Genomic DNA, 25,052 nt, shown 5'->3' with positions numbered 1-25,052 from the left:
TAGTAAGAGTGCACTGTCCCGCTCTGTAGCTTCAGAGAGCTGAAAAGATGAGGAAGTATGGGAGCTGAGTTTTGGCAGCATGGTTTTACTTGCATTTTAATTCATGTTTTCTTGATTGTTTCACATCCCTGATTTAGTTCTCCTTTTAGATTTTTGCAGTGGGATTATGGTTTCTTGATGGATTCCCTGTGTCCTTTTGACAAGAGCTCCTGTTGCTTGCTTTTCAAAGAAAGAATAGAAACTTGCTTCTATGTGTCCTCAGAGTTGCTGGAGGTGGTACTATTTTGACCCCAATTAAATTGCTCATCCCAAATCAATTTGCCACCACACAGACAATATTAGATTACTAGAATCTGAACCTACAGACTCAAGCCTCTCAGCATTGGCCAAACACTTGCCTTATAATGTAGAGATTACGCTAAAACAAAAGGAACCATATTACTGTAATTTCTTTCCATCTTTCTTTCTTTTTTGCTTTCACTAGGTTATTACATTTATAACATCATGTTTGCACTGCTGCAGTAAGAAATGAATTGAGAGTGAGATCTACTTTCTATCCTTACAGAAAAATTTTATGGGTATAGACAAGGGAACTGTTCTCCAAACACCATTAAAAAGTTTTTACTTAAGGTCTGTATATACTCAGGGTAATTTAAGAGCTGGCTTTGCTTCGCACATAAACTAGTTTGGGCTTTGGAACAATACCTGTCTATTTGTTTTCACTTTTTTCCTTTTTGAGCCATTTTATCCCTAAAGCTTAAAAATTTCCTGAAGCTGGTTACAAAAAATCTGAAGTAATGAAATATGATTTACATATTTGATGGGTGAAGAGGAAATAGGAGACATCATAGAGATCATATGGTTTATTTATGACTACAGGTAAATAACTGCATGTTTCTATAATGGATTTACCCTGTTTTTACTCTGAAATGTACCATCCATGCACATTGAATGCCTTTTGTTTCAGATCCGTGTGTCGTCTTTGAGCAGTGAAAATGCTTAATGCAATACTGTAGTTGTCATCTCCCTGCTGTGGTCTCCAAGACAATTCAGCTGAGCTTTTGTTTCATTCTCTTTTGAAAAGCAAATTAGTAAGGATTGTTTGTAGTATATTGTGCTTTAGAATATCAGGAGAAAATTGCTAAGGATGTTGCTTGGGAACCCGGATTCTGGAACTGACCACAGCAGACTTTGCTGCATATGTTAGTATTAGCCTGGAGTGCAAGAAACTGGCTGACATGGCGCTGACTACAACTTCAGCTTGTGTAAGCAGCAACAGGTTGTGTTTAGTCTATCAACTGTCATGATTAAAAGCTAGGATAGGGGCTTTCCATGCTGAGATGACACATGTCCATGGAGATTTCCAGCACTCTTCTCAAAGGAGATGTAACTTTTCTGAGCCTTTAAGTCAAAGCCCTTTGTTTGCTTTTATGTGTGTTTTGCGTTACAGCCTGCACAGACCAGTCCTTGGATCTCCTTAGTGTAGATGCCGTATGTTTTTTGGGTAGACATTATCAGTCAATGGAAAGAGAGAAAGCTGCTGAATGGGCTGGGTTGGTGCTAGATTTTCTTCTCTGTGATATGAAAAATTGCTTCTGTAGGCATACACTTCTGCAAGATGTTTAGAGAGAAATAGTAAACCACAAATTTGGGAATACAAATTGTCACAGCGTGTAACCTGAAGAAAGGGTTTAAAGTGTTTCTTATCAAAGGAGGCAGATTTCCACTGGATTATGCTTACAAGAGATGAGTGGACTGCAGAACTGCTTTTTAACACAGTTCCTTGAAGGAAGTGATTTATGGATGTACCTGCAGAGATGACAGTAAAACAGAAAGAAATAGACAGGCTGAGAAAGCAGACCATTTCAGAAGTGTTTGGTATTCACACAGAGGCCAGTACAACTGGTAACAAAAAGAAAATGGGGCAGCTATGAAAAGGGTAGGAACCAAAGGGAGTTGGATAGAAAAAGTCTAGCAAAGGAAAGCAGAGATGTGTTCTCAGGAGGGGCATGGCAGGACATTAACAGTGATGGGGTGGAGGGCTGGAAAACACAGTGCAGCCCTATTGTGTTTGGTGTCTGGGAATCATCTGTATTGTCTGTTGTTAATTTTTGGTGAGTTGCTTTTAGAAAGGACTTCATAATTGTCTCAGAGCATTTTGCACAGCTAGAGTTAGTATTTTCAACCTCTGCCTATCCCTCTACTCCCATCTTTTTTTTTTTTTTTTTTTTTTTTCTCCATGAATCAGCCTTCTGTGATGATCTTTCAGTTTGCACGACAGTCCTAGCCTCTAAGTAGTGATAAATGCCCCCAAGCCATGGAATATAAAGTAATGAGTCCTCAACTGGGTCTTAAACTGAATTCTTTAACGCCAAGTGAAAGTAAAGCATCCCAAGTTCTGAACTGTCAGTTGCTGCTAGCACTGCTTCTACATACTGCTGGAAAGGATCTAGCCAGTGGACATGCCTTGTTTCAAGCTTGTCTGATTTGCTTTACAGATGCTTGGAAGAAATAATGACTTAGAATAATAAACCAAAAAATAAAGGGGTAAATACTGAATGTGTGTCAGCAGTGTTCACTGACAGCCAAAAAGACCAACCATACCTGGTGTGCCCCAGGCCTAGCACTACCAGCCAGGAGTGGGAAGGAATTGTCCGACACAAGTCTGCGCTGTGCAGTCTCACCTCGAGCAGTGGGTGCAGTTTGGGTGCCACAATCTAAGAGGAACATAAAACATGAGTATCCAAAGGAGATCTACCAGGATGTTAAAGGGTTTGGAGGACAAGGTGCATGAGGAGCAGCTAAGGTCTCTTAGTTGTTTGGCCCAGAGCAGAGGAGCTAGTGGAGGCTCATGGAGTCTGCAGCTCCTCATGGGAGTGGAGGGCAGCGCTGAGCTCTGCTCTCTGTGACAGCAACAGGGCCCTTGGGCAAGGCATGGAGATGTCTCAGGGGAGGGGCAGCTGGAGGTTACAGAAAGGTTCTGCATCAGAGGGTGGTGAGCATAGAACAGGCTGCCTAGAGCAGTGGTCGTGGCCTCTAGCTGCCAGAGTTCAACAAGTCTTTTAACAGCACTATTAGACATAGGTTTTGAATCTTGAGTGGTCTTATGAGGAGCCAGGAGTTGGAATTGACGATTCTTGTGGGTCCCTTCCAACTCAGGATATTCTATTCTTTTTGATACTACAGATCAGCAACATGGACATTCTATTGGCAATACCTATTCAGCTGCCAGGTTATCTAGTGTTGGTGAGCTTTACTGCAGATGTTTGAGTGGATTTGAGCGGGCTGCAGGATGTGAGGGGCCAGGCTGAAGCTGTAGGCAAAGGGTAGGATGATTTAGGATATTCTGTATTGCATTGTAAAAGCTTCGCATGACTTACTGCTTTGCTTTGCATGACTGTTTCTTTCCCATTATATGTGACACTTATTGCGGAGGAGGAGAGAGTTTTTTAGCCTACGCTGACACAGAGAAATGAAATGGATATTTGCTCTCAGCTATCTAATCTGAATAGCATTTCAAATGCGACTGGGACAATCTAAGTGAGAAGAAAGCAAAGGTAAGAGGTGCCTCAGTTGTGGGATGTTAATGTTTAACCTTAACGCTCCTTGAGTGAGGATCAGGCGAAAAGAGAAAGTCTAAGGAAACAAGCAGGATAGAGATGCTGAAGATGGTATCTGCTATTCAGAGGGAAGCCAGTGGGCTTCATAGTCCCTGGTCTTGCTGAGAATAATCTGGCAGGTACATGCAAGCCTTTGTCCTCCAAAATTCAGATGTCAAGCAGATTTTTCTAAAAGCAAAGCAAAATTTATCTTAGCTAGCTTTAATTCTGTACTCATTGTCCATCCCTATTTTTTTTTAATTTCTTTTCAGATATATCTGATTCTTAAGTCTCTTGAGGCAACGTAGTTTAAATAGCTGTTGTGACCTACACGCTCAGTTTGTACCCAGCAGGTGCAGCCTGAAGTCACTGCATACAGAGGCAGGGATACGCAAGGAATCTATATAAATTTGAAGGCTGTAAGCCAGACTTTGTAGCAGGAATCCACACTTTTAGATTTGAGTTTATTTTTTACTGAAATATTTTTTGTTACTGAAGATTTTCTTTTCATGGCCTCTGCTTGACTGTGCTTAGAAATTAACCTGTTGGGATTGTTTCTCTTCTATAACATTTATATAGCTTCTATACAATAGCACCCTTATGTCGTGTCAAGGATTCAGGATGCTATTCATATAAACTGCCTTGGTTTTACTTGTTCATAGCTTTCCATCAAGTGATTCCACTGACATCCAGTTAAACCCTAGCAACAAAATCATGGTGAGCTGTGCTATCTTTGCACAGCTGGTACTGATGACAAAGGTTTTTTGGCAACATAGGAATAATCAACTTCTAAATGCTGCATCCTGTTTTAGCAACTGCAAAATGGAGGGGGAGGAGAGGAATTATATTTGAGTACTTAAAGGTATACCAGACTCAACAAAGTAGTGATGTTCGTGCTGCAGAGAAAAACAGTGTTGCTTGCTTGCACTTTCATCTTGTTTCCTATTTGGTGTTGTGTTTTGGTCTTGGATTATGGATTTTTTTGTTGTATTTTTGTTTTGTTTTGTTTGTTTTCTCTTTGTTTTTTGCAGCAACGTTATAATTTTGACCCATGGCTATATATTACTTAGGAAAACAGAAGTCTGGTTCCTAGTTGCTATTTCAATATTGATGAAGCATGAATGAAAAGAAATAGAAAAACAAAAATTGAAGTCTGAAGGAGTTTCTGGAATACAATGTCTGGAAATAATGTCATTTTTGAAGTTTTTGATTTTCTAGATTTTATTGAATCTCTTCACTGTCTTTTAGAAATTCTTATGACAAAAAAAAAAATGTGTTAAATGTTCTCTGAGATAGCAAGAATCCTATTTTACTTTTTGGTATTCAGTATATTTGTGGTTACATCTTGGATTGATAGGAGATGCAAGTGCTGAAGGTGTCTGTAAAATAATGTGTTAAAACATTAAAAACAAGAGAACTTTTGCTTCCAAAATATTTCAGAAGTTCTTTTAACAAAATATTTGCAGAGCATGCTCATATCATTTATTTCATGTAAAAACTTAGAAAACTGATAAATGAGTGAGATGTAGAAATGCTCATGAGTTCTAAATGAAGGTCTGTTCGTTTTCATAATAATGCAGTGGGCTGATGCCAGAGTAGCTGATAATTCAGAGATCTCTTAAAATATTCAAACTTTTTTCTGAAGAACATTAGTTGTGTTCATTTTTTGGAAGTACACTTGAAATGGCTGCACTTAATGAATCACCAAAGTGCATCTCTACTCTTCTTAGTTCATCGCTTTAGCTCCTATCACGAGCCACAGCAATGCAAGCATTGCGCTAGGGGACTTTCTTGTTACTTTGTAGTTCCAGAAGTATGAATATATTTCAGTGAACTTGAAGCCAAATTTGATCAATTTTTCTAGATTGTTCTTCTGGAATAAAAATGTACTACATGATTGCTTTTTCTTTTCTGTTTTTGTTTCTTTGTTTGTTTGTTTTTCCCAATAGTTCTGTTGCCCGTAATTATCATCAACATGGAACTGTTTGAGTTGGAAGCGACCTTTAAAGATCATCTAGTCCAACTTGCCTGCAATGAACAAGGAGACCTACAGCTAAATGAGGCTGCCCTGTCCAGCTTAACCTTGAAAGTCTCCAAGAACAGGACATCCACCACCTTCCTAGGCAACCTGTTCCAGCACTTCACTACCCTTTATCATGAAATGCATTTTTCTTATATCCAACCTAAATCTCCCCTCTTTTTGTTTGAAACTATTTTCTTTGTCCTGTCATAGCAGTCCCTGCTAGAGTCTAGCCCCTTCTTTCTTATAGCCCCCCCTTTAGATACTGAAAGGTCGCTCTCAGATTGAACAGCCCCAGCTCTCTCAGCCTGTTTCATAGGAGAGGTGTTCTGTCCCTTGGATCATTTCTGTGGCCCTCCTCTGGACACACTCCAACAGGTCCATGTCCCTCCTGTACTGAGGACTCCACATCTGGACGCAGTACTGCAGGTGAGGTCTCACCGTCACAGACTATGGGCAGGATCACCTCCCTTGCCCTGCTGACTTCTTCTGATGCAGCGCAGGATACAGTTGGCATTCTGGGCTATGAGGGCACATTGCTGGCTCATGTCCAGCTTGCTATCCACCAGTATCCCCAAATTCTTTTTGGCAGGGCTATGCTCAACCCTTTCATCTGCCGGCTTGTACTGATAGTGGGGGTTCTCTCAACCCAGATGCAAGACCTTGTGCTTGGATATATTGTACTTCATGAGGTTCTCCTGGGCCCACTGCTTAAGCCTATCTAGGTTCCTGGATGGTGTCCTGTCCCTGGGTGCATTGACTACATCACACAGGTTGATATTATCCACAAACTTGCTGAGGGTAAACCCAGTTCCACACTGATGAAAATAGTAAAGAACATCAGTTTCAGTACTGAGCCCTGCAGTGCACCATTTGTCAGTGATCTCTGTCCAGAGATTGTTTTAATGCCATACAATTACTGTTGTTGAAAAGAATAATCCTTTCTATTGTTTGTTTATTGTCTCACAGTAGCTTGTGGATTAAATATACAGATTTTCTGTTAAGTAAGGCTTCAAGGTTCTAAATGACAAGCTTCTCAAAAGCCAAAATTTGTTAAAGGAAAGTTTTTGCCATGGTACTAATATGAATAGCCACAGAATTTGTTAAAAGTAAAACATTTTATACAGTTAAGCATGTTTGTCTTGACCTATTACCCACAAAAGATTTCACAAAATCAGTAAATTTTATTTTATGAATTTAGGCATCTAATTCTGTATTCACATCAAGAAAACATATCCATTACATTTCCAAATGATAGCATACATTTTTCTTGACAGAGAAGCAAAGAATATATAAATGTTCTATAAAATTATAAACATTTGAGTTTGTAAAGAATAAAGGAGTTTGGCATGTAGTTGCAAACATTCATATTTTATTAATTTGAGTAAAGATTTATTTTATTCATCTTCTGTGGCTCTTAAAGTTTCTTGTCAACCATACTATCAGTTGTGCTTGCTCCCAGTGCAGCCTTCTTGATGCTTATCCAATTACATCATTTGTAAAAGATACTCCCTACCTTACATTGCACTTCAGAGGCTATAGATCATATTAGTTTTCCACTATAAAAGTGGTATTTTGTTGTTTCTTCCACATGTGTTGGGACACATTTTCAGCTAATGTAAACTGCTGTAGCTCTATTGAGGCCAGAAGACCTTTCTTGCTTAAGGAAGTCTCCTTACTATAAACAGAAATTTGTTTATTATATAGCAAGAACTGGTGTCCTATATGCTAATGTGTATGTTTTCTTTCACAAACAAATAACAGAAAATGTTTTCTGAAGAATTTTGTTGTCTAAAACAAGTCATTATTTCTATTTTATTTTATTTTATTTTATTATTTTATTTTATTTTATTTTATTTTATTTTATTTTATTTTTCTTTGCAAAGCTAAGGTTCTTTTCTGGCAAACATCTTGTGAGCACACTGGAAAGGATAATATTAAAAACATGAAGGTACCTCCAGAGATCAAAATTCTAATTGGTTGTTTTATCCTGAATCTCTTATGAGGAAGAATGTTCAGAGCAGAGCAGATCTTGTTCATCTTGCTAGCTTATGGGAGACTCATTGCTTTGAATATGGAATTCAGTGTCTGCTGTGTGTGCATTGCTACTGCTGGCAGGCTCTTGAGGCTTGTAAGGTTTTCTTATCATTATTGAAAGGGGAAGAGACAAGTGGTTTGAACACATAAGGATATGAGTTTCTTTCTGAAACAGCAAAGTTGAACACTAAAGAAGTTGGAGACTGATTCCTTCACAGGAACAAAATGTCATAGACAATACGAAAACCAAGTACCTTTTGCTTTAAATACATAGGTATCAAGAAAGGCATATGGGATTTTTTATCTTCAAACTTGCTGCTGTGTACACCAGCACTGTGCACACCTACACTGTGCAGTAAGAGTGAATTCCATGTGTTTAAATGGCTATGATAATAAAACTGTAAAATCACCAGTTGACTAAATTAATTGGGATTTTTCATTTGTTTGTTTTTTTTGCAGGAGTCCATAAAAGAAATATTATTTCACAGACTTACATCAAAGAAAACTGTCTCTCATTCTTTGCAATTTTTGAGGATGATGCTTCATGAGGAATTCTAGAAGGAAGATAGATGTAGTGTGGGCACCTTTCAATAACAGTGATTTCAGTAATTCTCAAGTGTTTAAGTGGCACTGAGTACCCGAAGGTCTGATGACCCAGTAGGTCAGTCTTAAGGATCAAATCTGAAGTTTGATCCTACTCTAAGGTATGATTAACTTTTGCTGTCTTCGAGATGGATAATGGTACTTCAGAATCCATTGGCATTGGTTTAACTTCAGGTGAACAGAAAGGCTGAGTCACAGTTGTAAGTTGTCTTCATTTATCTTCACTTTTATTATTTGTGTTTTATCTAATCTGTTTCAATTGCAAATGTTTCTAATGATCAAAGAGGTACCAACCATTAAATATTCTTATTGTACTGGATTAAAACTGGCAAATACTAGAAATGAGCCAGTTTGTCCTCATTTGGCTTTGACATGCTATATTTTAAAAGAAAGCACTGTACCCAATGGCTGCATAAAAAACACACAATCTCAAGTACACTTTCAGTAAAAGTTTCACCTGTTCAAATATGTTCTTATTTTGGACCACGAATATAATTCATTTTCTTTACAGTTTCACTAAACAAAAAAAAAAAAGAAAAACACTTGTCCATAGAGAATGGTATAACATATACTGCTAAAAATCAAGAACCCTAATTGCTTAGTATAAAATTCTCTTTTAAGGTTACTGTTGAGGTCGTGTTATTTCAACTTGGTTTCTAGAGAAACCAGAGTCTACATGCTGATAATAAAAGCAACAGCCAAAAAAAAAAAAAAAAAAAAAAAAAAGCCCCACCAACCTTACAACAGAAGAACCAACCCAACAGTATCTCTTCTTAGTTGTCTTATAAAGAGAGCAGTTTCAAAATAATATTTTATTATAGCTGAATTAAAAATACATAAGGTCATTTTGTCCACGTTTTGCCATACAAAAATTGAACATAAACTTTAAAAAAAGTATATATTTCCACAGTCTTATTCCTTTACACAATTATTTTCTGTAGCTAATCTTTTTATACTGGGGAACCAATTCATTAGCTGGAAAACAATTCATAAAGGATCAAACATTTTGTTTGTGTACCAGATATAACCTGGATCTGTTCATCTACGAAATTTTCCTGTACTTAATTGCCTATATAAAATGATTCAAGAAGCAAATTGATATTCACAAGTTAGTATGTGCGTTAATTTTTTTCCTTTGTACAGGCATCTAAAAATTAGATTTATGGTAGCATTGAGTAATACTGAAATGTGTTTTATTTTGTCTTGGAATCAAGATTGCAACATACTTTAAAGTGCATTTCCATTGTATACTGATTTCAAACAGTTGTCGTCCTGATGATGAGTTGTTTTGTGGGAGGAGGGTTCTACCTCAGATATTGATTTGGTCAATGAACAAAAGACAAAGTCATTTTTAAGGGCATTCATTGGTATTTTTCCCAAGGTTAATGCTTGAGAAATAACATGAAAATCTGTAGGTAGGAGATCTTAACTGGGCATTGGTTTTTGTTTGTTTTTGTTTTTCCATGTTTAAAAGAAAAAATTTGGAGAGAAGTTTAAAAAAAAATAGAAGTTTTCTCCTTAAAATTTGGATTATTTTTATACTGTCAAAATAAACTTCTCATTAGAAGATGAAAATATTTTCTTCAAACAGCTGTGTTTGGATTTAAGGTTGAAATTTCAGTTCTATCAAGGAGGAGTTTTTTTGTGAGGAGAAAATATTGCAACTGACTATAATATATAATATATGCAGGATATATATAGGTACACATGCAGGAATACAGAGCCAGCATCTCCACCGGAGTAAGACATCAGAGTGTCTCTGAAGTCACTGCTTGCCTAACTAACATCAGATGTGAATCTCATCTAAGAATTTTTTGTTCAACTGATATTCAGCACTTTGTGGTTGCAAGAGCACATTCCTGAACTACACAATTCTGATACAAAAGGCATAAGTATAGCAGAATAGGGAAGTTTACAGCTGACCACCTGCGCACCAGAATGTGTCAGTGACAAGAAATGGAGGTATGTTTGCAATGTTACTCAATAATGCGTCCTTTAAAAACTGCTGAAGGAAAAGTCAAGCTTGTCTTTGAGAAAGCTGCTAAAATTATTTTCAGGTCTTCAGAAACATTTTATTTTTCAGTGTATTTCTTAAGACTACTTAAGACTAAGACCACATAAAATGCTAATAAATTGTTGAAGTCTCAAGTGTTCTTTCAGAGTAGAGCCTTCAACATACCAGTCACTGGACAATGTGATGCTTTTCTCTGAGAGAGCAGTTCCAAATCCGTGTTTTCTAGGTGGTACTCATTTTATTTCTAAAGCTGTTAACAAATACATATACAAAAGATGCTTCTACAGCGCAGTAATATTAAATGCATTATTTTAAGGCAAGCACACCAAATTCAACTATGCTGACAACTCTGAACTTTGAGGTTAGTAATGAGGTTCCTCACTGATGTTTATTGGTACCCGAATTTGTAAAGCTGTACCTAAACGTGTTTTAATATGTAACTGCACAGTTCTACATAGCAGCTTTTCAGAATTATACAGTACAAGGCTATTTAGCAGTACTACACAAGAAATGTAGTGAACAGCATTTCAGAACCTAACTTGATTCATTTTAATTTGTAGTTACACTGGAGAATATACCCTTTTGCCAAGTGCAACTTGCACTTCTATTTTTCACTTTCTTTGATATCTTTTGGGCAGCTGCTTTTAATACTTCCATGAAGTGTATCCTTGGTTAGGGACTGTGTAATTTAAAGATGATGGAGAGTCTTATTTGAGAGGGAGCAGCTACTTTTGTTTTCCATGCTTTCTCCGGACTGTTCCAAGTGATGGTATTTTATAATTTGTCTTAAGAGCTTTCACTGTGATATAGATAAATGTTTAGGTGGAAAAAAACCAACGCTAATGAATGTGTAATTTCAGGTGGATGGAGTTGAACTGAGTGTATATAAAATTTGGATAGCTCTCTCACTAAACTACCTCAAAATACATTTATCAATGCCAGTACTTTTATGTTGATCTTCAAAAAGCACAACACTTCTATTAAAGGTTTGATTCCAGAGAAGAAAGTAACTGTGGTTAGGGAGATCTTTGCCACAACATTCAGAGCTGCATGTACTTCTGCTAAACATTGCTCTGAATGATATAAGATGTAATTATGGGAATGATGGACCTCAGTGTTAAGCCCATTTATTTGTTCTGCTTTTGTGTGGAGAGGCAAACTCAAGACCAAGCTGGAGTCTGGTTGAGGACTTCTGAATCCTTTTGTGTCATTTTGTTCTCTCAAATTTGACAACATCACTCTCTCTCCTTGCAAGGTGCCCAAGGTAGGTAGCCATCTTTCCTGTCTGAATGGTGATGGGCTTTCTCCGGGCAGGCGAGAATGTTGTTCCATAGGACCGTCCAGTCAAGAAGGTAACATGAAGGGACTTCCCACCATTCTCTGCTAAGACAAAGCTTAGCAAGTAACTACAACAGAATTCAAGTTGGATCAATTTAAGAATTCAGCAGAGAGGCTTCTACCATACCTAGCAGATCGGAACTTGAGCTCATGGTAACACTGCACAAAGCTATGATAAATGAAAGTGATTGGCAAGGCTAGTAAAACGATGCCACTAACCACGCAGATTCCTCCAAGAATCCTTCCTGGTACTGTGATGGGACACATGTCACCGTAACCAACTGTGGTCATAGAGATGATCACCCACCAACAAGCAGCAGGGATGCTGGCATAATCCTTATTCTTAGTTCCCAAGTCCAGCCCATTTTCAAGCAGCTGGGAAAGTGCACTGAAAATTGCCATAGCAACACAGATAAAGACAAGGAGCATCACCATCTCTCTGTAACAACGCTTCAGAGTCAGACCAAGTGTTTGAAGGCCAATGAAATGACGAGCCAGTTTAATCACCCAAAAAATCCTCATCATTCTTAAGACCCTCAAGGTGACTCCAGCCCTCTGGAGCTGCGAATTTTCCCCTGTAAAAACTGTCATTAGAACAGAGATGTAGTAAGGAGTAATTGCCAGTAAATCAATAATGTTGAGAGGTCTTCTGACAAACTCACACTTGTTCTTTGAAACGATGAACCTCACAATGCACTCTGCAGTGAACCAGCCTATGCAGATAGCTTCAATTATCCTGTCAAAAAAAAGAAAGTACAGCATTTATGTTCTGTGAAAGGGCTTTGGTGGAGGTTTGATGTTTTTTTTTACAGACATTAGCAAATTGACATTCAGACCTTCACAAATGACAAACAGAAAGCCACACTGTTTTTATTCTGAGCATGAAGCACCAGATTTCAGCAAATAACCTTAGGATCTAATGAGGAGTTTAAACTGATCTGTGCTAAGACCTCATTCACTGATCATTTTCTGTGGATTATATATGCCTATCCTAATACTGGAGAAATATGCCTACAAAATCTGGGACCCTAGACAAAATGGTGTGCCACCAGTGCCAGTGTGTAACATAATCTAAAACACTTCGTGGTTTTGTTTTAAATCTGCGAGGCTTGATCCATTTAGGAATGCCAAGGACTGTGGATCAGTGAACTGGTGATGTGTTGATCCAGATTGCTAAACTAGAATGAAAATGAAGATGGAGTAGGTGGAAATCAGCTATTGCATCAGATAATTCATGCAAATTGGCTCTTTAAGAACCAGCTGAAACCAGTCTTATTTGCATCCCAAACAGGGGCTTACCTAGAACTATATTCAAGATTTCATAGTATTGCCACTGAATACAGATAGTATTTTATTCTTCACCATAGGGTAAACATAGTACCAAAGTAATAATCTAGTATGCCTTTATGCTGAACGTTACTGAATTTTATATTTTCTTTTAAATGTAACTCCCTCTAAACTGTGCCATAACAAAATGTCAGGGAGCAAAATGATAGGCAGGATTGTCTTCTCAAATACAAATAGCTGCCTTGATAAAAGAAAGCACTGCTCTTCTGGAGGGTGATTTCAGCACTCTCTTGAATGTTTTAAAGTCCTGCATGAGCATGTGAGAGTTGAGAGCATTTCCAAATTGAAACTTCTACGTAAGGTAGAAACAGAAGATAAATTTTCTCTGCAATTATTTGATAACGGTAGTGCACATTCTGTTGAATATCACACCTCAAAATAACCCTTTTCTTTAGGAAAAACTGTTCAAACTGTTGTCACTTGCTTAATATTGGATGGAATGGCAATTAGTATTTCCCTCTTTCCTTTGTTTGCTTTCACTTTTTGTGTAAAGAAAAAGCCACTCACCAGTACCATCTCTACCAACAGGTCTGACACCTAAGTGACCTTAGAGTGGAGACCTGAAAATACTAGATGCAACTTTTTTCTACTGCAGGTTTTCTAATAAGGTATTGTCTATAGGAAGAATAATGATTTGTAAGTAATAATTTAGCTGTCACTTAAAGTTTTGTTTCCTTAACACATTTACATATACATACATATTTACTGTTTCTGAAATCTGTTGACATTGTTGTTAAGACAGTGGGCTGCTAGAGAGACAGATTATTCTATAACTGCTGTAATTATGTTAACAGACTATAAAACAACTTTCATAAAAGCTTCATACACTCAAGTCTTGTTTTAACTTTGTTTTATTCCTTTATTCGCTTCAGTTATATACTAAAAAGTAGAGGCAATAGTAATAGTCAGTTGATGTATATTCATAATGTATGCTATGATTTCAGCCACAGACCTTGTAATGATCTTATTTGTGTTTCACAAATACCAGTGAAAGCCCTGTAAGCAAGGAGCCTTTCTTAATAAAGGGCTTATAAATTGCTTGTTCATGTTAGCAACCTCTGATGTAAGGACCCATGAATTTCAAAAATAGCTTTCCCTTAAGAATTATGTGTTCTCTTAAACACTGAGCCTTTGAAGACACTAGTGTTCTTGTGAATAATAATAGTGAATGGTAACTAGGTCAGATCCCAATTTGGTTTTAAAAAGAAAGTTCGGATCATAACGTCTTCTAAACAAGTCTTGTACAGAATATATGAAAGTTATTGTATGAATGTGAATTATCGTCACATTGAAAAATCAAGAAAAAAATGTAATTGGGTAAATTCACTTCACTCATTTTTTACAGACATGGCTAGAAAATACATAAAACTTTCTTCAGTAAAAGGAGCCAAACAGCGAAGTTATGGTAATGAATAAACTGATGAAGGCTGAAAGTGCTTCTAAGTTGGCTGAATCTTCCTGTAATTATTACAAGAAATGTGGCTGGAAATAAATTTGCAGCTAAGAATTCAATAATGTCAACCAACTTTGTTCCATTCCTGGTGAGATTTCTCTGATAATTAATTAATTAATTAATTAATACCTGTGACCTATGACACTGAGCATTTCAATGAAAAAGCCATTCTTAATTTTACCATTAAAAATTGCTATATTTGGTATTTTCTCCTCATGCTCCTAAAACAATGGTGGTGTAATTCCTCGATTGTATCCCAAATTGGCAGGTTATCTGTGAGTCGAATCTTGAAGAAGCTAAGTCCTAATCACTGTGATTCAGTAGAAGTTATCTTTATGAATCACAATTGATTGAGTGTTCTGGTATAACTTTGGGAAACAGTTGTGCAAGTAAAAATCCATGTTAGATGAAATGTGATGAATCCATTCTTTTACTCCAATGGTCCTGAGCATGAGAGATACTGTAAGTCAGTTATACTGCTTTAGGAAGGACTGAAGAACCTTTTATTGTGGACTACAAGAGAGCTAAGGAACATCAATGATGTAAAATGAAGAGCAAGATCAAAATAGTGGAGATGCATTACATCTGCTTGACTATATATTGCACTTCCATTTCTCCATATGTATATATATATACACATTTTATTAATCAATCCTTTTTCTCATCAATTTCAATACATACTGGCTTGGGAGCTGACAAATAACTTAGACACAAGTGAAATGTGTTGTTCCTCCTCTCACTTTTTTTTTTCCTCATTTGTAGATGTATTTCAACCATCCTAATGAATCACCTAAGAGAGTAAGTGATTTGGTGAGCACAACTAGAAACTTCTGACCTGTTGTGAGACCTAGAGTGCTACATACTATGTTTCCACTTTCAGATCATCTCCCTCTTCCTTATACTGACTTATCTTTATAACTAAGTTATATCCTTGTTAATGGAGAAATAATACCTAATAAGAAAATTAAAATCCTTAAAAGAATTTATATCAAGCTAAGGCCAACTGAAATTCACTAAGAACACTAATGTTACCAAACTGTAATCAATTCTTAAAATATTGCTGCATGTACACATGACAGACTGCCTGTTCCTGAAATAATAAGCTGCTTCAGCATCTGTATCTAAGTGTATAATTAAATCATGAGCTTTATTTGGTAAAATGTAATACCTGTTCTTGTTTAGTGTATGTTTGTTTTATCCATTCAGTTTTAAAACAGCTGAGATCCAAAAAGGAGACAGGAAATGAAAAACAAGCTCATGAAGTATTTATTTGATAACACCCCAGAAAATCTGAATAACCAAAGAGAATATGAAGTTCTAATTTTTAATTAATTATAGGTTATTTCTGCTCAAACTTACTGTTCATTGGCCCAGACCTAAGTCAGATAAAAGACAATGAGATGTTGTTGTTGTTGTTTTTCAAGAAATTGCCTCTTGATACTTAATGAGTCTTTTGGCCATAAACTGGCAGTGAAGCTTTTCTGAGCCTCACTTCCTCTGTAATCCAGTCTGTGTTTAATTTTCTGTTCCGTCTGATAATTTCCTTTTGGAATAGGCAGTTTTATGTACACTAAATAAAAGTGCTTGCAAAATATTTTTCAATCACTAACAAGACTAGTTTTGCTATATGATTTAATTTTTTTTACTATAATAACATCGTAAAGTGTTTAAGCTTGCTGTTATGCCTTGGCCCAATGTGCCAGTTTGTATACTTTTAATATCCCCTTGTGATTCAGTTGAAATCTCCCCAAAATATTAATTTGTGGCACTGTTACTGATTGAGCTTGTAAGTAGAACATAAACATCAACAAGACACGAGGAAAACATGAAACAGTTAAAGATAGTCTATGGCAGGATTCAAGGCTGTCAGCACTGATGTGTTAAATTGTTGCTAAATCCTATTTCCGTGTCACCTGAAGAATGTCCAAGAAGTAGCCAGAAAGATCAAACTCCTGCTCAGGAAGACTGGTCATCATTTCAGCAAAAAGCCTTTTTAAACCCTTTTGAAATCAACAGGATTTCTGCCTGCCTACAAAGTGCAGAGCAAGGACCATAGAACAGCCAGTTTTGCAGGCATTTTCCCCTTCTGTCCCTGCTCTGGTAGCAGTAACTCTTAATGCATTAAATGTTGGTTAGTGCCTGCCTCTTGGGGAGGTGCAATGACCAGCAGTGCCTGGAGAAGAGGAAAATGTGCTTCCCAGCTTCCAAGCAACATCTGGATAGGAACATTCCAGCCCTGAGGTCCTCAGCATTTTTGTCACATTCTTGGAACATGGGATTAGCACCCAGCCTTGGTGAGATTGTTCAGGTGCCACTGTGGCCAGGGAGTGATGCATGTCCATTCATTGTGTTATCTCAACTTTTCAAAAATCTCTTAAATTCACAAGAAGAATCCACATCTGGGTTTTTAAACTAAATCTTGAGTTCTGTTTATTACCTTCAGCCTGCTGTTAGAATTTAGGGAAAAAAAGGTGTTTAGATTTTCTCCAAGAAAGAATTTATTATTTTTATGAACAGTTGTTGAGCAGGAACGTTTGGGTGTTCTGAAATAATAATGATTTTTGTGCCTCTAAAATTCAAATGTAACTTTTTAAGCTGATGTTTTGCAGACAGAAAAAAAAGCTGACTGGCATCTGTTGAGAAATGCTGTTTAAATTCTTCTGCCTAACAACACAGCAATCATATACAAGTGACAACTGAGAGATTATTTCAATGTCAATTTAATCATAAGTGGAAAAGAGGCAACAGTCTCTTTTTATGCTACCTAGCTACTCATATTAGTCTTAGAAAAATAGTAGGTAGAACTGCACTGGCTCTAAGTCAAGCAGCTTCAAATTACATCCTGTCACAGGCTTAAACTCTCTTCAGAAAATGATGCTTCTGGTCAGTTTATGGATGGATCTGTGATCAGAGACTCTCAGAATGCAACTGTTGGCATAGTTCAGAAGAGAGCAAAGATGACTTGAAATTGCCAGAAGCAACAGAAGGGAGACATGTGTCTCTCCTGTCTGCTCCTAAACTGTGCAGATCTGATGCAAATCTTTAGTTCTGGTAAGTGAAACTTGCCAAGTTAGGCAAGAGAGAGAAATCATAGAATGTGAGAAAATTTTAATAGCTCATCCCTCATCCTAAATGTAGACCTGAGGAAGGCAATCCCTCTTCAAATGAGGGAATTATGTTGTCTCTGAGATCTGTGAAATTCAGAGATAAGATTCTTCATCCCCTCTCTCTTTTAAAAGCCTTGGAGTTCTCTGTTGCCGCCCTCTAAAGGGTGTTATTGTGAGGACCAAAAACAGATGTACGTTGTTCACCTTTCGACAGTCCTATCATAGTGAAAAGTCATAACAACATAAGGATCTCCGAGAAGGATACGGGAAAAATTTGGTGGACTCAATTCCTCTTCTGGTGAAGAGGTGTTTGTATAATAGGGAGAAAAAAAAAAGATATAAACACAGCTGGTATTAATTGGCAGCAGTAGTAACCCTTACTGCAAACATCATTAAAGAGGCTAATTTTGTACATTATGGAATTAGTTACTACCTTGCCCTTAGAAACAACGTCCAGGTATGGGGGAGACACCCTGGCTGAGCTGTTTCCACTACAGCTGCCCTAAGCGGTTCTGTGGGTGGTTACCTCACTTTAGCCACAGAAATGACTTGTGTGGCACCTTTCCAACCGTAAGTAACATAACACTGAGAAAAGGACAGTTGTTTGTTTTTATTGGTAAACCTATGAAAGACTGAAAATGTCAGCAAGATTTTAGGGTCACTGAATTTCCTGAGGTAATGCTCATCTGCTCTAAGTACTGATGGATACTGATTTGAATAGTCAGTTCTATCCAAAATCTCCCTTCTGTTGAGTTCTAGATAAGCTCATTCAATTTTTATCTCTAAAAGTTTTTGAAATGTGTTTTTAAGGATGTCAAGTCTTTGTACTGGTAACTACAGTGCTATATGTCAAAACCCATCTCCATATTGCAATGATGTCACAATTTATCTTGGCAATAAACATTATTGCATATTATATGTTACATAGAATTTCTTCGTTTCAGTAAGATGCCTCACTTAATAAACAAAAGACAGAATTTCACTTCAAACTTTTGGATGGCTAGGAAACCAGTGGCAAGTTTCTACGAGCATTCTCACTGACAGGTGGTACTGCCAGAGTACATCACTCTATGCACTGCTGTGCAATTTCTAAGGTCAGACTTTCAGGTAAGCTGCTCAGGTTTTGGAAACCTAAGGAAATGTAAATGACATGAAGTCAGATGACAACCAGATACATTAAGTCAAATCCTCTGGCAAGTGTCAATAGGTGCAACTTAACTGGATTGCTCAAAAGCAACGGTAGCTCACTCCTTTCCTGCAGACATCGCAGGCATTTTAGTCATTATGCAGCAGGCAGGACAAGGAAAGGAGTGGCTCTTCTAAGGGACAAGGCCACCTCAGGAGCAAGCTCTGAACAGGCAGGAATACATTCGTGCCTGTTGTCAGTGTGTTCACATTAAATTGCTATTGATTGACATACAGAGATAGTACATGGGCTAAGACACACATGAAATGAACCAGCCTGTGTGTTTGTGTGCAATGGACTTTTTCAAGAAGGTTAGAAATTGTTCACAGCAATTTTTACAGTTGTTATTGCCAATCCATAGACTACTACAGCTGCTTCTAAGGAAACTTACCCTATCGTTGGCAGTGCTCCTTTCCATTTTAAAAGCAGCCTTCCCTACCCTGGCAGGTGCTTGGCTATACAGAAAATCTCATGAGTACTTAGGATCCCAACACTTGTTACGCAATATACAATCAATCAGAGGAAAAAAACTACATGCTTCTATACATGTTCTTGAAGAAAAAGGTACTATGAAATAAAAATTTGGTCATCTGCCTTGTCCATCTGCACATTAAACTCTCAGTGAGTGGAAAATCATTAATGTCCACAACATAAAGACGTGATCAAAGATATGGCCGAAGTGCCGTCTCTTTGATCACATTGGTTCTATGTTGCTGTTGCATGTATTTTCCCGTATCTAGTGGGGATATCTACATGTCCTGCCTTACATAGAGGTCATGCAGAGCATCCCCCATTTGAAGTAAGTCCGCAGAGGTTATGTAAGGCTTCCTAACTGGAAGAACGTGTAAAAGCAGCTTCTGACATAGCTGCATCTGGGCAGGAACCAAGAGCTTCTCACTCTGTAGCTGCTTTCTTGTTGTTCATACAATTAATCCTTTGGCCCAGCTACAAACAGAAATACAGGTGCACTTTCCATTAAGTTAATGGAAACTAGGAAAATACTTTCCAAGGAATTAATTTAGCTGAATGTGATATATCACATTCCAACTAACTCTATGGTAAAAGATGGTAATTTCATAATGACGGGGCTGCAGTTTCACTGTGGGGCCCCTTGAGCAGAGTAGAAGCTGAACACTTTTTGTTGAATATTCTATTGGTTTTAAACGAAGAGATGTGGGAAATACAAGAAGCGTTTACTTTAATTGGTGTTGTCTGAGGCTTATTTATGAGAGAACTCTTAGTGGAGCAACGTTCATTCTGTTCCCTGGGAGAGCAGAAGATGGAGAGTGGTGATACCGAAGTCAGCAGTTACATGGCTGTAACCCCGAGCCGAGGTCACAAAGAGGAAAAACAAAGGGGTTGTTCTAGCTTGGAAGACTCGGAGCTGAGCCTAAAACCCGGGCTCTTGTTTCTGCAACTGTTTCACAACGTGTAGCGTGTTTACACGTGTTGTGTCTATAGGAAATGTAAACATATGCTACGCTCGCCCAGCGGGGTACGGGATGAAGCATTTCAGGAGCTCCGCGCTCAGCCCGATGGTCTGCTTAGAGATGCTGAGTGGCAAAAGGGGACGGGGTGAGGCTGCTCCCACGTGCCAGATTTTACCAGGTCAGATCCGTCACGCTGGGTCTGCTCCAGCAGAAGGACCTGTGTGAATACCCGAAGTGTTTTCCCCAAAGGAAAGGAGAAGGGACCTGCGTTTTTTCAAGCTTCGATTCCCTAAATAGACAGTACGGTCTAACGCGATTTCCCGAGCGTGCGAACCTCTCTCTGTGGGTAAGGAGCCCCGCGGCTTCTACGAGGGAGGGCGCGGCAGCTCCGAGACGCTGCGCGGAGAGCGGAGCCGCGCTGTACCCGTACCGGCGGATCCCCCGGCAGCGGAACGCGGAGCCACCCGGGTCGTCGGGGCAGCGCCCTCTCCCCAGCCCCCGGCTCCCGTTCCGGCACTGGGGCTTTCCCCGCCGCGGCTGCAGCTACAGAGAACGAGGACGAGCGGCAGGACAGACGGGACGGGACACACGGGACAGCGGGAAAATAAAGGATCCTCCTACCCTGAGGGCTCCCTGACTGACTCTGCTGTGTACCTGCTCTGCTCCTCCACGCTGCGGTTCTCCGGCGCCCGCCACTCGGGTAGGGTACTGGCGCACAGCACCACCATGGACACGATGACGAAGAGGATGGAGACGGTGGCCAGCACCTGGGCTGCCAGCGAAGACGTGGGCTCCTCGAAAGTCCGCCGCATCCTCTCCAGCCACTTCCCTCCCTCGGCCGCCGCCGCCCGCCGGGCTTTGCCCCTCGGACCGGCGCTGTGCTCTCCCGGCGGCTCCTCGGCCGAGTAATAGGTGCACGTCTCGGACATGCGGTCGTCGAGGCGGCGCTGGCAGCAGTAATCGAGGTGGGAGCCCTCCAGCCCCCAGTAGATAAGCTCGTTGTAGAAGGAGAGCTCGCACATGTGCGGCACAAAGCGGAGGTGCCCGTGCCGGACGTAGAGCATGATGAAGCCGAAGGCCTCCGAGTGACGGTCGAAGAAGTACTCGTTCCGCTCCCGGTCGTAGTCGTCGCACACCTCCAGCACGTCCTGCTCCGACAGGCAGCCGTGCAGGCGGCTCACCCGCCGCAGCGGGAAATCCTTCAGCACCTCCCGGGAGAACGAGTACCGGGTGCCCCCGACGTTCAATACCACGGCGGGGCCGCGGCCAAAGTTCATGGCTTGGGCGGGACGGAGGAGGGGGGCGGGCAGGGCAGGGCGGCGAGCAGCGGCGGGGGACAGCGGCTGCCCCGGCTCCGCTCGCAGCGCTCGGCGACGGGCCGGGGGGAGGAGGAGAAGGAGGAGGAGGAAAAGGAAGGAAGGCAGAGGGCTCGGGCTCCGCTCGCGGGTGCGGCCGCGGGGCCGGGAGCTCCGCTCCGCACCGCTCCGGTGGCGGTGCCGGGCGGGCGGGAGGCGGGGTGGGAAGGGAGGGGACGCGCCTCCCCCGCGCCGCGCGGAGCCCCAGCCCTCGCCTCGGCCCCGCGAGCGTCCGCCCAAGCGCGGGAGAAGTTTAGGGTGTTTTACCCTGAAAAAGCTTAGAGTTGGGATTCGAGCGCTGCTCGCACACCGTGGACGGCGGCTGCCCGGCTCCGTCGCTGGGCTCCTTCAGCCCTCCTCTCCTGCACAGCTGGAGAAGGCGGCTGCGGCGCTCCTCTTTCTTTCTTCTCTCTCCCGTGCTGTGCGGACGCCGCGAGTAGTTTGAAGTCAATCAGCGCCTTCAGCCCTCGTGCCTGCGTTCCTATTCCAGCACGGCAACATCACCCCGCCAGCAGCTGGCAGCTCCCCAACGCTCCGAGCTCACGGGTTCGCATCACGCGCGGGGAGTCCCTTCCCACCACCCATCTCTCTGTCCGTTCGTTTCGCCGTCGTTCTACCGCAGCTCTCCCGGCCGCGCCTCTCCCAGCCCGGCGCAACCCGTGGTGAGGCTGCGGGAGCACCCCCGGGTCCGAACGGCGTTCACCGTCCCCGTTCTGTGTCGCTCGGTACATGTGTTTGTCTTTACGGTTGTTGTTGCCGCCGCCACGTTACTTTCACAGCCGAGGTTTGCACACGTGTGAGGAGAAATGGACGGCCGAGCCGTTCTGTAGCGGCGGCTGTGATTGAAAGGAGGAGGCGATGAAGTCGGCTGTGTCCCACCGCCCCGCCTGACCCCGCTTGGCCGCTAGAGGTCCCCGCGCGTCATTGTTCTGCCCGAGAGCGCCGGGAGGAGCGGGGAACCACCCCACGCCGGCTGGGAAGGTGGGAAGGTGAGCCCTTCAGCTCCTCATCAACGTCGTTCTGCTTTCTTTTGAGCATTCTTTTGGGCTTTTGTTTTTCATACTGCTGGAAAAGTGTTTGCTTCCAACAACTGCTGCTGATTCGTGTGCTTTTTCTGCTCTTTAATTTTATAAGCAGCAAAAGCTCTTCTAAATCTCTGCACTTATTTATTTATTTATTTGCTTAGACGTGTATGCTTCTGCCCTTCATTTTTTCTGAAACAATTATTAGAATATTTGGTTAAAGAAAAGAAAAGAGAGAGAATAGCAGAATCTGTTTGGAGCTGTGTCAGCAATAAGAGATTATCCGAGTGCCTCCAGTGTCACGCTGTGCTGTGCCTCCTGCTCTGTACACCTCACCACCTGCTAGTTTGCTGTGAGTTTGCAGAGGAGGAAAGCAGAGCAGGCAGGGCCCTGTGCAACAGCACAGCAGTGTGCCTTCGGGAGATCAATCTGAGGCAGAGGAGCTCCGTGCACTGTGAAGCCCCGTGGCAGAGCAGGTAACATGCTGAGAGTGCTGCAGTCACGTTGTAGCTTGAAAGTGACCCAGCGGGTGAAGCATTACAGGTTCCTATGTGACTTTTTCAATTTTTCTGAATACGGTGATTTTCTCCTTTAGATCAACGCTGGTAACCAAAACTAACTTGATGACAGCAATGTTGGTTGCCTTTTTCTTCCCTCTCTGTGGTCAGGCATGTTGCACTTCAGTTACTTTAGTTACAGTATTACCACATTTCAATAGTGATTTGCTGTATCTAGCTGGTGTCAGTAGCTGTAAGCCATGCGCTCCCTCACCAGGAACAGCAATTTGCTGGGAACAAACACTCAGATTTCAGTCAGGAGTTGAGATCTCCCAGAAAGTGTTCTGATCTGTGGCCCTCTGCGGCTGGTCACGCTGCTGTAGAAATGGAATCGCAGCTTTATTGGTCAACTCATGGAAGTTTGGATGTTTTCATGGGAATTACTTGGGCATTACAAGTGTCAGATCACTGTGTGTCTTATTTCCCAGGAAGTTTCACTGAGCAGAAAAAACTTTTGTTGCATTTTGTGAGTGAAGAAATTTGAAGAACAGGATGGAGATCCTTTAGGTTCATAAGGAAGAACTATTTCTCTCAGAGAGTGGTCAGGTACTGGAATGACCTGCCCAGGGAGGTGGTGGAGTCGCCGTCCCTGGCAGTGTTCAAGAGGTGTCTGGATGACATACTGTGTGATATGGTTTAGTGCTTGTGGTGGCAATGGTGATGAGGAGACGGTTGGACTAGATGATATTATAGGTCATTTCCAACCTTGTGATTCTACGATCCTGAAAGACACTTAAAGAGACTGAGTGTGACCATAAACAGAAAATATAAGCATAAAATAAAAGTGCAAATATAAGCAGAAGAAGACACTTCTAAAGGTTGTGGTTGCAGAGATTAAAGTGGATCTCCAGTGGAACTGAGCTGGCTAAAAACCTGAAGTGCAGTGAAGCCCTCTCCCGGGGAGTGATTGAGTTCAGCTCTCCAGGTGGTTGGGGGCTCTTTTCTCTGCATCGCCCTTGTTTTAAAATGCTTTGGAAATACACACTGGCTGTTGTATCAAAGCAACTGCACTTCTCCTGGTGTTACAGTTTGCTGCCCAGGAGGAACTTCACAATTAATAGTCATTATGTAAAAATAGCTATTTGTGTATCAACATTTATTTTCCTGGCTTGCTCTGTGCTATTGCCTCCTAAGGGTATTTAATGAACTTGAAACGTTTTCTGCCATTTCCAAATCTTTCTGGCCTCATGCTGAGTCCATTGCTCTGTATTTTGAGTGCAGCACTGTGTTTGCTCTTAAAAACAGAAGTTCTTCAGTCTTTTATTGTGAGTGAGTCGGCGTATTTTGCTGTCAGGCTTCTCTTGTAACTCCAGGTCAGACTGTGCTCCAGTCGAGGGAGCTACTGAGTGCTGTTAGTGCAGGCAGCATTGGCTACTGGTGTCTTCCCTCAGGATCCTTGGATGCTTTATGACTGCTGCACCAGGAGATCCAGCTGTGCAGCAGGATCCTCTAATGATGGATTTGTACATACCGAACTAAAGATTTTCCTGCTTAAGTAGCATGCAGCTTGTATATGTAAAATTAGAAGAGGAAAACTTTTTCAGTATTAAAGGGACTGCTTTGACAAAATTTATCTTAATTACTTGAAGAGGCAATAAAGAAAGAATAGAACAAATGTTTCAGAAGGTTCGGTGTGCACAGATGGGCTGTGGTTTGCAGTTATCTTTAGTTTAGATCTTGGGGGAAAAACAATTTCTGCTAGAACCATTTCTTAAATCTGGCTTTTCCACACCGGAGTCCCACTGCTTCAGTATGGTTTGTGGGCTACCTGGAAAACCTATGAGAAGAGAGGCTATTGCCATGTAGAACTGCAAACCAAAGTCCAATGACAGATGCAGCTGGGATTGTCAGTGGCACCTGACATGAGAGCACCAGTTCCCTTGTCACTGAGGCACTTATAAAAATCTGAATAATTTTGAATATGAATGTTTCTAAAAGCGGCTGAATGACATTTAGGAGAGAGCTGGGTACTCACATATATATA

At 40.8% G+C, this 25,052-nt stretch overlaps 1 protein-coding gene across 2 annotated transcripts; it reads right to left on the bottom strand.

Annotated features, from left to right (window-relative positions):
* Positions 1-8,116: 8,116 nt before the first annotated feature.
* KCNG3 (potassium voltage-gated channel modifier subfamily G member 3) lies at positions 8,117-21,537 on the bottom strand. 2 transcript variants are annotated; one of them, XM_048934811.1, is made up of 2 exons: positions 20,756-21,537; positions 8,117-12,347 (listed from the first exon to the last, which is right to left on the bottom strand). In XM_048934811.1, exons 1-2 carry the CDS (start codon positions 21,409-21,411, stop codon positions 11,702-11,704), a joined length of 1,302 nt encoding a protein of 433 aa, XP_048790768.1. In that variant the 5' UTR covers positions 21,412-21,537; the 3' UTR covers positions 8,117-11,701. The 2 variants fall into 2 exon arrangements, with proteins under 2 accessions (XP_048790768.1, XP_048790769.1); XM_048934812.1 differs by having other exon boundaries at positions 20,789-21,537.
* Positions 21,538-25,052: the final 3,515 nt, after the last annotated feature.

Source organism: Lagopus muta, chromosome 2 (genome assembly GCF_023343835.1).
Source record: "Lagopus muta isolate bLagMut1 chromosome 2, bLagMut1 primary, whole genome shotgun sequence".
In the NCBI taxonomy this organism is placed as follows: Eukaryota; Metazoa; Chordata; class Aves; order Galliformes; family Phasianidae; genus Lagopus; species Lagopus muta.
The sequence above is the reverse complement of the archived record's forward strand: the minus strand, read 5'-3'. Positions and strand labels throughout refer to the sequence as shown.